Source organism: Leuciscus leuciscus (genome assembly GCF_965113295.1).
Source record: "Leuciscus leuciscus genome assembly, chromosome: 10".
Taxonomy (NCBI): Eukaryota; Metazoa; Chordata; class Actinopteri; order Cypriniformes; family Leuciscidae; genus Leuciscus; species Leuciscus leuciscus.
The window spans coordinates 22,443,714-22,457,413 of NC_138734.1; the positions used below are offsets into that span (position 1 = coordinate 22,443,714).

The following is a 13,700-nucleotide window of genomic DNA, read 5'->3' on the forward strand; positions in this document are numbered from 1 at the left end:
GTCTTTTGGGACGCTCGTGAGTGAGAGAGTCGGCAAGCTAACAGCAAGTGAAGCACGGACAATTTAATGCTCTGATAAAAGTGTTAAGGTTGTTATAGTGGATGTCAGCGATCTAAGGAAACCTTTATTCCCTTGTGTACAGCATGCAGCCAACGAGGTATGCTGTTTTGTGTCTGTATTTTACTTTGGTGAACGTTATTTTACATGCTGCGCATGTCACTGTATGTTCATAAGCTAATGCAGTCTTTATTTTCTCGTTATACTGTATGTTTAGTTTTCACGGTGGACATGGAGAATAAGCTTCAAATAAACCTGTAGCAAGAAAACCACTTGTGTCTGCCAGTGCTTCGAGGGAATTACAGATATAGAGCGACCAACTTTTTTTTTTGAGCAAGCATTGATTATGCGTGACACGGTCTCAATTTGCGGGACGCATGAATTGGGCTTCAAATGCTGTGCGCGCACGTGCTACGCGGGACGGGTGGTCACCCTATCACCCCCCAATATTACTATTATAAACATGAACCTCGAAAGGCAAAGGGGTGTAATTTATAGGCAAAGGGGTTGCTGTAATTTATAATAATATCTTTAGAATTACTAAGAAGTCTAGTTTCAAATATAATTATTTTGAAGTGTTGGTGCTTAATGTAACACTATCTAGTGTAAATGATAAATCCCGTTTGAGATTTGTGCTGGCTACTGTATACAGGGCACCATACAGACTTTGTCAAAGAATTTGCAGACTTTCTATTAGAGTTAGTACTAGCTGCAGATAAAGTCCTAATTGTTGGTGATTTTAATATACATGTAGATAACGAAAAAATATGCATTGGGACTGGCATTTAAAGACATTCTGAACTCTATCAGAGTTAGACAATACATGTGTAATAAGGGGTCCACTGAAGGCAAGTTGTAAATTAGAACCCAAGTGCAGTTTATTGTAAACAAAACAAAACATGAAACAAAAACATGACGCGGCATGAAAACAAAAACCGTGGCATGAACATGAACTTACTCAACAGCAGTTACAGGAAACAGTACTTGACCAAGACACATGGCAAACAAGAGGGCTTAAATACACACAAGACTAATGACTAGACAAGGGACACCTGTGAACAATGATCAGACAATAACCAATGACAAGACACATGGCAGGATCACATGACAAACAGGGAATCACATGACAGACATGGAAACATGACATGAACAAACCCAAAACGTGACAGATCCCCCCCTCTAAGGGTGGCTCCCGACACCCAAACAAAAGAAAAAATGTTCAAGGAGGGTGGTGGAGCGGTGGCGGTCTTGGGGGAGGGATGGTGGGCTAGGCCATGGGTGGGACAGGACATGGGTCGTGGCATGGCTTGGGCGGACCTGGGCCGTGGCATTGCGTGGGCGGACCTGGCAGTGCAGGAAGCCAGGGTGGACCTGACAGTTCAGGTGGCCAGGGTGGACCAGACAGTTCAGGTGGCCAGGGTGGACCAGACAGTTCAGGTGGCCAAGGTGGAGCAGACAGTTCAGGTGGCCAGGGTGGACCGGACTGGACCGGACAGTTCAGGGGACCATGGCGGCGCGGCCTCCATGGTCCTATCAAGGACCCTACTGCCATTTTTTTCTTGGGGACAGCTATGGGGCTATGGGCTGGAACAGACAACGGCTCAGGAACAGACATGACGTGAAAAGTCTCAGGCTCGGCAGACGTGACGTGAACTTCTGACAATTATGACAACCATTCTGCAGGCTCGGCAGACGTGACGTGAACTGTCTCTGGCTCAGCAGACGTGACGTGAGCAGTCTCTGGCTCGGCAGACATGACGTGAGCAGTCTCTGGATCGGCAGACGTGACGTGAACGGTCTCTGGATCGGCAGACGTTACGTGAACTTCAAATGTGTGCACCAACCACACACACCATATGGCTGTGGCCATAATGGTTAGTGTAGCTGTCATTGAGGGCTCAGGATTAGTGGCAGCCATCTCTGCTGAGGGCTCAGGTTCAGGCGTGGCGGCGGCCATCTCTGCTGAGGGCTCAGGTTCAGGCATGGCGGCGGCCATCTCTGCTGGTTTTAACGCCCCTATCGATTTGCAATTAAGTTGGTTTGAGTCCCAAAAAGACTCTATAAAGTCAAAAGCATTTCCAATACTGGCAGCGCATTGGATTGTGAAACAGGGTGGAATTTGTTGCGGCATTAATGGTTGCCCAGTCCCACTTGTTGAAGTAATGAAGCCTCAAATTGAAGCGTATAACAAGATTCATTTGATCCAGATTGGACAAATATAATAACTGAAGCTGAAAAGAAATATTCACAAGAACCAGTGAAATCCATGACAGTAACACCTCCTCCTTACAAACCAATTTATCCAGCTTTGCCTGAACAATATACAAGTTCAGCTAAACCTTTGACACAGCTTCAAGCTTTAGGATCAAATGGAGGTCCAGTTGACAAAATGTTTATTGCATCTGCACAAGCAGCTCCAATAATAACAAGATCTAAATCAGCCCAGCCAAACAGAGACATGCTGCGATGTACACCAGCTCGTAATTATGGATCTGACTGGGGTGATGAGACCAGGGATGACGATATGATCACAGTTGACAAGATTAGTCCTGAATTTTCTTCACCTGCTGTTAAAAGGGAAGAATTACAATCTGAAATGATGACAGAAGAGAGACCATTCACACCAGGAGAACGTCAAGCCATTCTCACAGCCTTGCCTCCTCTGAAGAGACAAGATCCAAACACAGAGTTTTGGAGAGAATTAGACTCTTTGGTTGAAGCACATCAAATGACATTAAAAGACATACACACCATTGTGAAAGCTAAAATCCCAAGAGACAGATGGGAACGCTTGCCAGCTTCGATAACAACAGCCCAATGGATAAATTTGTGGGTTGATGACCAAGGACGACCCCTGGGTCTTTGGCAGGCATTAGATGTGTTTCGGAAAGAAATCCAAGAAATATTGGGCAGTGGGAAAGTTCCTTTCACATTAGTGACATTGATTAAGCAAAAGGATGATGAATCTCCAGATGAATATGCTCTGCGTAAGTGGAATGCTTATGAGAGATGGGCTCTCTGTGCTAAGAAACAACCTGACAGAGATGATGTGCAGTTTACTGACACACTTGTGGATGGACTCAGCACAAAATACCAACAAGCCTTATCACTTCGAGTCAATCCAGGTGAGACCTTTGACCAAATTATGCAATGGGCTGGCCGCTTAGAGATGGCTACGAGATCAAACAAGGAAGAAGGAAACAAGCCAAATCGAAGAGGAGTGGCAACAGCTCAATACAACATGGACATAAAGAAGAGAATGATTTTCTGCACCAACTGTGGAAAGCGTGGCCACTCAATAAAAGATTGTTGGGCTAAAGCAGGTGGAGCAGAAGGTCAAGGTCCATCATTTAGACAGGTCAGTGCGAAGAAACATGATGAAACCTCTCAAGGGAAGACGTGGACTGAAGCACAAGTTCGTCAGCTCATTGAGGGAATCGTGCGTCCGCAATAGGAATCCGCGGCCCCCTGTATTAGTAAGAAAAGAGACAATTGCCTTTTCGTTAATGCATTAATAGGGGGCCACCCATGTGACATTTTGGTCGACACAGGAGCTTCGATTTCAATAACAGATCTGAACCTACCTACAACCGATGAAACTATGGAAGTTGAAGGAGTTGGAGGAGCTATCACTAAATTTCGCAAAAGTATACAAGTTCTTTTGCAAATACATGAAGATGAAGTCTTATGGACATCTTTCTGGGTAGGGCCGAATTCACAAGGAAGCCTTATTGGCATGGACATTCTTCCACTGTTGAACATGATCATATTCACTGACAGTCGTCAAATCGCTACAACAGCTGGGATAATACCACATGAAGATCGCACATGTAATTTAACGTCTGTTGGTACAGCAAAACCAATTATCAGAGATTGGGGAAAAGACGGTGTGTGGGGTCTAATGTGCAGTTTATATCCAGAGGTTTGGGCTAAACATAAATTGGATTGCGGTAAAGCCAACATTGACCCTGTTGTTATTGAGGGACCGATACATGCCCCTCATAAACAATACCCTATCCGACCTGAAGCAAGACAAGCCATGGAAGAGATAGTGGCAGACTTGGAAGCTGAAGGAATTATCAGACAAACTTCATCAACCACTAATAGCCCTGTCTGGCCTGTTAGGAAAGCGGATAATTCATGGCAATTAACCATCGATTACACAAGACTTAACCCTCTGGGGTCTGAGTGGTTTTTGGGGTCCTTGAGATGTTCTGACATGCCCTGACATTTGTGCTTTTTTCAGTTGCTTATAAACATATTAATGGCAAAGGTATAATTACACTCTATTTAGCACAAACAGGGCTACCATAATATGTGAGCAACATGCGTGTTGATGTTTGTATTTTTGAGAGAATAATGTTTATGCATGGTTATTGAAAAAACTAAAAACTAAAGTTTCTGAAATAAGGCCACAAAACACATACTAAATATGTGACAATAAGACTTTTGACTAATTGATGTCATTGCCTAGAGTTTTTTCTTCAAAATGATGTGAAAATCATCCTGCCCTTATCATTCACATAACACAATACATTGATTTAAATCTTGTAAAACACTTTTTGTTTGTAAAGACAATATGCGCAAGAGGCGTCAACCATTCAACAGCATCATGCATATGTAGTGGTTCACACCTCAGGAGACAATGGGGCCCGCATACTTAATGAGCCATTCATTCAGGTGTGTCACCTATAGCCACAAGAAAGAATGCAAGAGCAATATATATATATATATATATATTCTACCAAATTGGTTCACAGTTGGAAGCATTTCAAATTTTATTTTATTTATTTTTTTGCACAAATTTTGCTTGCAAATTGTATAATATCCAAGGAAAACATGTCTAGTAATTGTGCATTTAATTATTTAAAGAAAAGGCTTATATTTACCTTTTAAAATTTGTTTACATCTACCTTGTAAATATATATTTTTATTAAAAAGGTTACAATTACAACAACAATTGAAGTGTAATCTTTCTTTGTAAAAACTAAAGTATACATTTTATCATATATATTTCAAAGTTAAGGATTCATTACTTCGAATATAGCCTACATTGACAAAACATACTATATTTAACATATTAGCAAAAATTGGCAAACAAAAGCTTATTTGAGGTGGCAGATATTTTACAGTAAAAATGTGTAATCTATCCAAAACTAATCAACGAAATGTTGTCTTTCATATGTCTGTAACATCGGTCTTTCGTTTTTATTATAAGGAATATAAATGTTAATTTGCAATTTAATACGTTGCTTATACAAATACATTTTATTTCAACACATTTCAGTTGTGGTAAACAGCGCATCGCTGCCGTTCATTCATTCACACAGAAACGCGATTTACTTGAGAATGAAAAAAAACTTACTACAGTATTCCATCCGTTGCTCCTCGAAATACCAGCACTTCTGAGGTACGTTTTCCATTATTATTATTCCTCACAGCGCTGCGAGACAGTGTAGACAACTACACTTATCATCTGAATAAACTTGTGTTTTCTCGAGCTGATATGTGGGCATTCACAGTTTGTATGGGATCGTCTCAGTCATTTGCGTTTGAATAGCGCGCGCTCTCCATGGGCGTGGCCGATTATAACGTAATGAGCTGAGATGAGCTCGACTGGAATCGCTCTCTTTTAATACAGATTTCACAAGATGAGAATATTTGTTTTTTATATAAATTACTTCATTTAAAAGAAGAGAATTCAAGCTTCATGCCTGTGTGTCTGTATGCCTGTTTGACTGAGTATTCGCTCAGTTATTGTTCATTTTCGGACGCGTTTCAGAATGGACTTCACTGGCAGAGAGAAGGCAGAACTCGCTTCGTGTTTATTTTTCTTTATTTGGCAAAAAGCACAACACTTTGTTTTTATTGTGAGTATACACAAAAATAATACACATTTAACAGAATCGATTGATGTATGAAACTCCTATGGAAAATCAAAGTCAACTGAGTATTTATGAGTTTCTTTTACACTGATTAAAAAAAAGCGAGCTGGTATCGCCGGCGATACCTCCGACCTCAGGGGGTTAACAGTGTAACACCAAAACCGCATCCTATTGTGGCCAATCCTGCCACCATTTTGAATGATATTCCAGGAAATGCAAGAATATTTACAGTACTAGATGTACTGTCTGCATTTTGGTCTATATCTATAGACAAAAAATCTCAAGAGAAATTGGCCTTTACAGTGGGTGCAAACCAGTATGTCTGGAACCGACTCCCACAAGGGCTCAATCTTTCTCCTGTTGTATTTCATAGAGCCTTGGATCTTTTTCAGCGAAAAGCTGAAATTGAGAATTCAGGAAGTGTTTGCCTTCAATACGTGGATGACTTGTTGATTGCAAGCCCAGATGAAAACAGCCATATATTTGCTCTGAATGTTGTCCTACAAGCCCTTAGGAAAGGAGCATTCAAAGTCAACCCCGACAAAGCACAGCTGGCCAAAGCCAAGGTTATCTACTTGGGCCAAGAAATATCTGTCGAGGGAAGGAGAATGACAACAGAGCGTGTAGAGGCATTACGACAACTTCCAAAACCTCTAACAGTTACAGGAATACGGAAGGTGATGGGACTTTTCAACTATTGTCGCCAGTATATACCTGATTTTGCCAGCATCACTAGCCCTCTCATCGACTTGTACAAGGGAGGAAAGCCTGGAGTGGAAAAGATAAACTGGACATCGGAAGCTGAGGAAGCGTTTACTTCTATGAAAGAGAAACTGACATCAGCCCCCGCCTTGGGACTTCCTGATGGACGATTGCCATTTCATTTGTGGACCAGGGTGGGAGATGAGACGTATTCAGCAGTTCTGTGTCAAAAACCAGGTGATCGATATAGACCAGTTGGATACTTTTCCACAAAGATTCCTGTCACTATGATTGGTCAACCTCGATGTATACAAGCTCTTGATGGTGCCACGTGGGCAGTGGATGCTGTTGAAAATCTGATAGGAGCACAAACTATCATACTACACACTCCACATAGTATAGTGACACTGTTGAACAACACAAACATCAAAACCATAACTGACGCAAGAAGAGCTAAATGGGAAGCAACTTTGTTGAACAAGGATCTGAGAGTGGAAATCATTAGAGACACTTCTCTTAACCCTGCAACAATGATGCTGGAACCACATGAGGGAATACCACATGAGTGTGAAAAACAAGTAGAGGAAGATAGTCTTGGTCCAGTTAACCTGTTAAGCTGCAACGCCACTTTTGAAAAATCCCCAGAAATGACATACCCAAACTGAAACAGATACAGTTCATGAACCCTTTGCACTAAAAGCACAAGTATGATCTCATTTGAAAGCTGACACCTGGTAGTTTATTGTAAATGTAGAATTAATTATTGTCATAATGAAAAAACATTTTTTAAATAGCTTCAAAGTTTTGTAAAGTTATTAGAAATTTATTTTTATTAAACATATTCATGAAAATAAAATTGAAGTGGGCCCTGGAGCAATCTAGAAATGCACTGCAGCTAAAGCCATATGTGTGACCATGTTATATTTAAAATCTGAAAATGATAAGTCTAAAACTCTGTATTTAGTTAAATGTTTTTCAAGATCATGTCAAATTACTTTATTTTGGGCCTAGCTAGCATGTTAGCTTAGCACACCATCAATACACGACCATTTATGAGATTAAAACCATGTTTGTGCTACAAACGTACTTTATAACGCAATTCGAGTGTTTTAAATAATCTTCTGTGATCTAATTTGGCTTCAGATAAAAAAAAAATCAGACAGAAAATATATTTATAGAATTATGTACAATGATAAAGTCTATATCGATAGCATTACATTATAAATATAATCTATTATTATAAAAATACCTGGCATTGCTTGAAGAACACAGGCAAATCAAATACCATTGCAATAATTTTTATTGTCTTCAAAACGTCTGTATCTGCATATTACAGCGATCTCTGTGTTAGCTTTGTGTGTAGCTGGCAGCTGCTATCAGTGACGTCCTTGAAGGTCACATGATTATGGCTCTTCTTCATGTTCCATATATGGAGTATTTTTGTGCATATAGCGCCCTCAGGCTATTGGTATGAATTGAAAACACAGCACATCTCAGTAAGAAGCGCTCATAATGATTACATCGACGCATTTGGGTATAAATTCAATAAATATTATTCCTGTCTATAGAAATATGATGTGAATCTATGAGAATATATCAATATTTCTCCAAGTCTGCACATTTTTGAGCTAAAAGTCCTGAGGGACGTTGTTTTGTGAATCGCTGTCATGACAACAGCACGGAGTTTTTTTTTCTGAATGGACCAGCTGACGGTCATAATTCATATTAAAGGGATCGATGCATTTTTTCATTTCATAACTCCTGACACAAATTAAGACATAACTGTCACTATAAGTTTCTCAGAATACAATAGTGGTCAAATACTGAAACTTGAGTCTTATATCATTTTAATGATGTATAGTTTGTCAAAGTATAACATTTAATCTGATAGTAACTTTGAACTAAATAAATAAAAAAACGCTTCAGTGCGCCGACGCACTGGTGCAGCTTAACAGGTTAAGCCAATCCCTCTTGAAAATCCAGACAAAGAGTTATGGGTCGATGGATCCAGTTATTATGTTGATGGAAAACGACATACTGGATGGGCTGTAGTGGAAGCTGATGGAACGGTCGTGAAGAAAGGAGCTCTTTCGGGGCAATTTTCAGCACAAGTAGCTGAGCTTATAGCACTTACGGAAGCCTTTGAACTATCGGAAGGTGATCGAGTCAACATCTATACAGATAGTTGTTATGCTTTTGGCGTGGTCCATGACTACCTTGCTTTGTGGAAAAGACGTGGACTTATCACTAGCAGTGGGAGCGAAATACAACATGCTTCCATAATTCGTCGTTTAATTGCAGCATGCCACTTACCCAAAGAAGCAGCCGTGATCAAAGTAAAATCACATCAATCTGACAAGTCCAAAGAAAGTCAAGGAAACACGGCAGCAGATGCAGCAGCTAGAGAAGCAGCTCTACTTCCTCTTACTCCCGTTACCTTGGCAAAGGAAAACAGCAAAGATGATCCTGAGCTTCATCTTCTATCATATCAATTGGAGACAGATGAAGAGAAAGAACAATGGATAAAAGCAGGAGCAAAAGAAGATGATCAAGGTATCTGGAGAATTCCAACAGGACAAGTAGTGATGCCTATTGGAACAAGAAGAGAACTAATGCAGTTGTATCATGGAAAAGTGTATGCTGGAGCAAAAGCGATGAACGCTCAAATCAGTGAGATATGGTGGTGGCCACGAATGATGAGAGACATTGATGATTACTGTAGGAGATGCTTGATATGCCTGAAGGCAAATGTGGGGAAATCTGTAAAGGTGTGAATGTCACATGCACCCAGACCAACAGGTCCATGGACACATCTCCAAATCGATTTCACAGGACCTTTATCACCCAGTGGAGGGTACCAATACATTCTAGTAATCATGGACAGATTTACTAGGTGGGTGGAAGCATTCCCTTCGAGACCTTGCACTGCTGAAGCGGCAGCACGAGTAATGGTGGACGAAGTTTTTCCTCGCTGGGGTCTTCCATATGAAATTGATTCTGACAATGGAACTCACTTCACTGGAAAACTAATGAAGGAAGCAATGAAATTGATGGGGATCAAACAAAAATTCCACATTCCGTACCATCCAGAAAGTTCGGGAATGGTAGAGAGGATGAATCGATCGTTGAAAACTGCTCTTACCAAAGCCATTCTGCAAACTGGCCAAGGTTGGCATAAGTTATTACTTGCTATTCTGTGGAACTTGAGAGCAACTCCAAACAGAGTAACAGGACTAACCCCTTTTGAACTGATGACTGGAAGAGCAATGGTTCTACCTCCTGATGCTCCGCCACCCGCGGGGACAGGAGGAGATTCTACTTTGTTCCAAGAAAAGTTACGACGCTATATTACAATGCTGGACAAAGCTACTAAAGACAATAATAAGAAAGTGAGAGAAGCTCAACAGCAATGGGATGAAAAACACACCACTACTGATATTCCACACATTCCCGAGTTAGCTAGTTTTGTTATGGTCAAACGTATTGCTAGGAAAGGTTTAGAGCCTAGATGGGAGGGACCATATGAGATACTCTTAACAACTGATACAAGTGTTTGCCTTAAAGGGAAGGGTGTAGGAACAGATAGATGGTATCATTGGTCACAAGTTAAACCTTGCTTAGTGAATGAACAAAGTGATGATGATGGCTTATGGCCTGAGATGGCAATGTTCATCCATTAGCTTTAAAGATTGGGAACAAAGAAGTGATGTTAATTATTTCTCTGCTTCCATTTCAGGAATCAATTCCATTGACATTGATGGTTACCAGTTATTCTCGATACCCACCGACAATGGTATGCTTATTCTTAATTTTACTTGGCATTTACCAAGGAAGCCAAGCTTTATGGATTCCTCGAGTTCAAGAAATCACTCGGAATGCAACTCTGAAAACTAGCCAACATTTTACTCTACCCTTTATTTCCAGATGGGGATTATGGGATTGGGTGCCACGTAATGATAAAGACCTTGCCAAATATCGTAAGGGCATCTTTGGCGGATGTAACTTTTACCATCAATGTTACAAAAGCAGAGTAATTTGGCTTGTGAAAGACGGGGGGTATACTGGTAGTGCTCAAAGAAGAGAAATATGTTCAAAAGAAAAATGTGAAGTTATAGGGTTAGACCTCATAACGTCTAATAATGTTTAAATTAATTTCATTTTGAATCGTACTCACATGCTTACAATATGGGACTCATTGGCTCAAGGGTGTATTTATCCCATAGTGTTGCCATGTGAAGGGTTTCTGAGGGATACTTCCTCGGGGACAACAAGATTCAAGGGAAATTATAAACGAGTATGGCATTCAGAAGATGAGAATGAATATTGTGAAACTGAACTAGAAACTGGGGAAATTGGAAGGTGTTTTTATCTTTCAGCGGAAAAATCAAACAAAGCTAAAACATGCCCAAATACAACTACAGCACCAGTTCATGGTATTTTGTTGGCAAAAGAAACCAAAACCTTGATAAATGAAGCCCATATGGTACGACAACGCATTAATTATAACTTGAAATCTCTTCTTACTGTTTTTGATCAGTCTTATTGTGGTAATTTTACACAAATAAGAAGTTGGTTGGAAAAAGAAGTTGAATATTATACCTCTAAAAATCCTCTGAGTAGTAAAAATCGTAAACCTCGAATTATATGGGGAGATATAGCAGGGGTATTTGGCTCTGTCAATTCAATAAGTAATACTTCTCAAATGAACCAACTAAGCGACTATACTCAGTGGGTGGGGACCATGACGGGGAAAGGACTCACTGAGGCTCTTCAAGGTACACTACATATTATAGCAGCGGGTGAGCATCTTAATAATGCTGCAAAATAATTGGCAGATGCATTAACAAAATCTTCTAATTTTGAGACACATCGTGCAGCATGTTTATTTTTAGCTCAGAATTTAAAATATCAAATGGTAGAGGATACACAAGTTATTCGAATGGGACAAGTTCCTGAGCGAATAGCAGAATCGTTGTTAGTGGTTTTTGGTAACCAACTTAATTTGACTTCTGCTAAACATGTCCCATTAGTTAAAATCGCTATTAATGGAAATTTGTTGTCAGGTTCTGGAATGTTACCTTTGATCATGAAATGGCCTCAATATGGGAAGCGCAATATTATGACAGTTAGGCAATTCCAATCAATGGGTGTTAGACTAGGAAATTCAGTAATTAGATTAGGAAGGAATGGATATTGGGCTGAAGGTGAACCACCAATGATTTCTACCACAGATTGTTGTGTTGAGGACCATGAGTGGGTAATTTGCTCATGCTCTACAATGTTTAGTCTATCTCTTAATGGTTCTGCAGTATGGGAAGTAGTTCCTTTAGATCAAGCCACAGGTGCATGGCAAGTGTCAGAAGCACAGTGGTGTATATTACATGATGGAATAAGTGATAGCATGATATATGGAGGGAAATTGTGTCCAATTCCTCCTGATCCATTTTGCCTTGAGATTCTCTATCCTCTTCACTTGGGTGGAATTCATGTTCCACATGTGCAATTGTTGCAGTTAGAGCCACAATGGTGGAATAATGATTTAGTAGCGGAAAGGAATTATGAACTCTTTGAGATGGTTAGAAGAGTTAAAAAGAGTGTAAAAGCAGCTCAAGAGGAAGGAATTCAAGCAATGGGTCATGTTATCGTAGCAAATGGTGTAGCTAAATTAATGTCTGAAAGGAAGCTAACACATATCCTAGGGAAGTTATCATGGTCGGAATGGATAGTTTTGACTATGGTAGGAGTTTTTGTGTTCCTACTATTAATACAACTCATAATATGTGTTAATAGAAGGAAAAGTACCAAACCTGTCAAATTGGTTATTACTAATAAAATGGATGGAACCAAGAATGGAACATACAGCGTGAAATAGGAGATTTTATACACTACTTACAAAACACAACTCCACAAACAATGAACACCCGTTTACTGATTTTCAACCCCAAGGGATAGGATCTTTTTAACATCAATGTTTGTTTTGGTTTGTTGTTTTGGCCGGGAACTTGAGGAGTAAAGTAGAGTCAAGGCACCGGCAAAATAATTATTAGTTTTTCCTTTCTTAGATGATTGGGGTTCATTTTAAATGCTTACACATAGACGTTAACATAACACATAGTACACGGGAACATCTTTGTTCTTTGTTGTGTTTTTGTTTTCTTTTCTGTTTCTATTCTTCTATCCTTTTCTGTCTATTTTCTTGGTCTGCTATTTCTTCTCCTCACTTTTACTTCTATAGGTTGGCCACCTGGGAATGATGGTGTGGAACTTACGGCCGTAGTTCCAGTGGAGGGAGATGAAGACAAAAATTTCATCTTTTAATATGATTTCATTATTTTATTATTGAATATTATGTATCTGTACTATTATTCTTTATTAATATTCATAATCAGTTGTAATATCTTATAGAGTTTTATGTGCATGAGAGTTTTGAGTGCATGGGAGAGACTATAGATAGCATGGATTCATATGAAGATCATATGTCAGAGATATAGGGAGACAGAGGGGTGTGTACTGTAACATGTTTGCAACTGATGCAGATGTAAGCAACAAAGATATGTTCTTAATATGGAAGTGAATTGTGCCATGTGTTCGCATGACATATACGTTCCATTTTTAAAGCTCAAGCAATATAGTTTGTTACCATAAAAGGAAGCCTCTCAGTGATGTATATAAGCTCAATCTTACTGTACACATCAGAGAAACTAAGAGAGGAGAGAGAAACTAAGAGGTGTGAGGGAAGAGAAATACGAGAATGCATAGACCTGGCATGAATGTAACATCTTCTCAGAGTTTCTCTCCTGACATATAAGAATAAAAGATTCTTCTTGGCAAGATAACTGGTGTCCGGTCCTGTGAATCTAATAATATGGGGAAAGACTAAATTCCAAGTCTACACCGGATAATAAGGCTTTAGAAGCCGCCATACTCCTCGTGGAATGAGCTCTGACTTCCAAAGGACAAGGCTGGCCAGAGGACTCATAGGCAAGAGAAATAGCCTCGACTATCCACTTACTCACTGTCTGCTTAGAGGCAGGAAGACCCTTCTTGGGTGATCCA

At 39.9% G+C, this 13,700-nt stretch overlaps 1 protein-coding gene across 1 annotated transcript; it reads left to right on the forward strand.

Moving 5' to 3' along the window:
* Nucleotides 1-3,226: 3,226 nt before the first annotated feature.
* Nucleotides 3,227-10,091, forward strand: LOC309508193 (protein NYNRIN-like; the record flags this gene model as incomplete). The annotated part of the gene is made up of 3 exons (XM_082182714.1): nt 3,227-3,456; nt 6,316-7,246; nt 8,600-10,091. 3 exons carry the CDS (start codon nt 3,227-3,229, stop codon nt 9,416-9,418), a joined length of 1,980 nt encoding a protein of 659 aa, XP_082038840.1. The 3' UTR covers nt 9,419-10,091.
* Between the last annotated feature and the right edge of the window lie 3,609 nt (nt 10,092-13,700).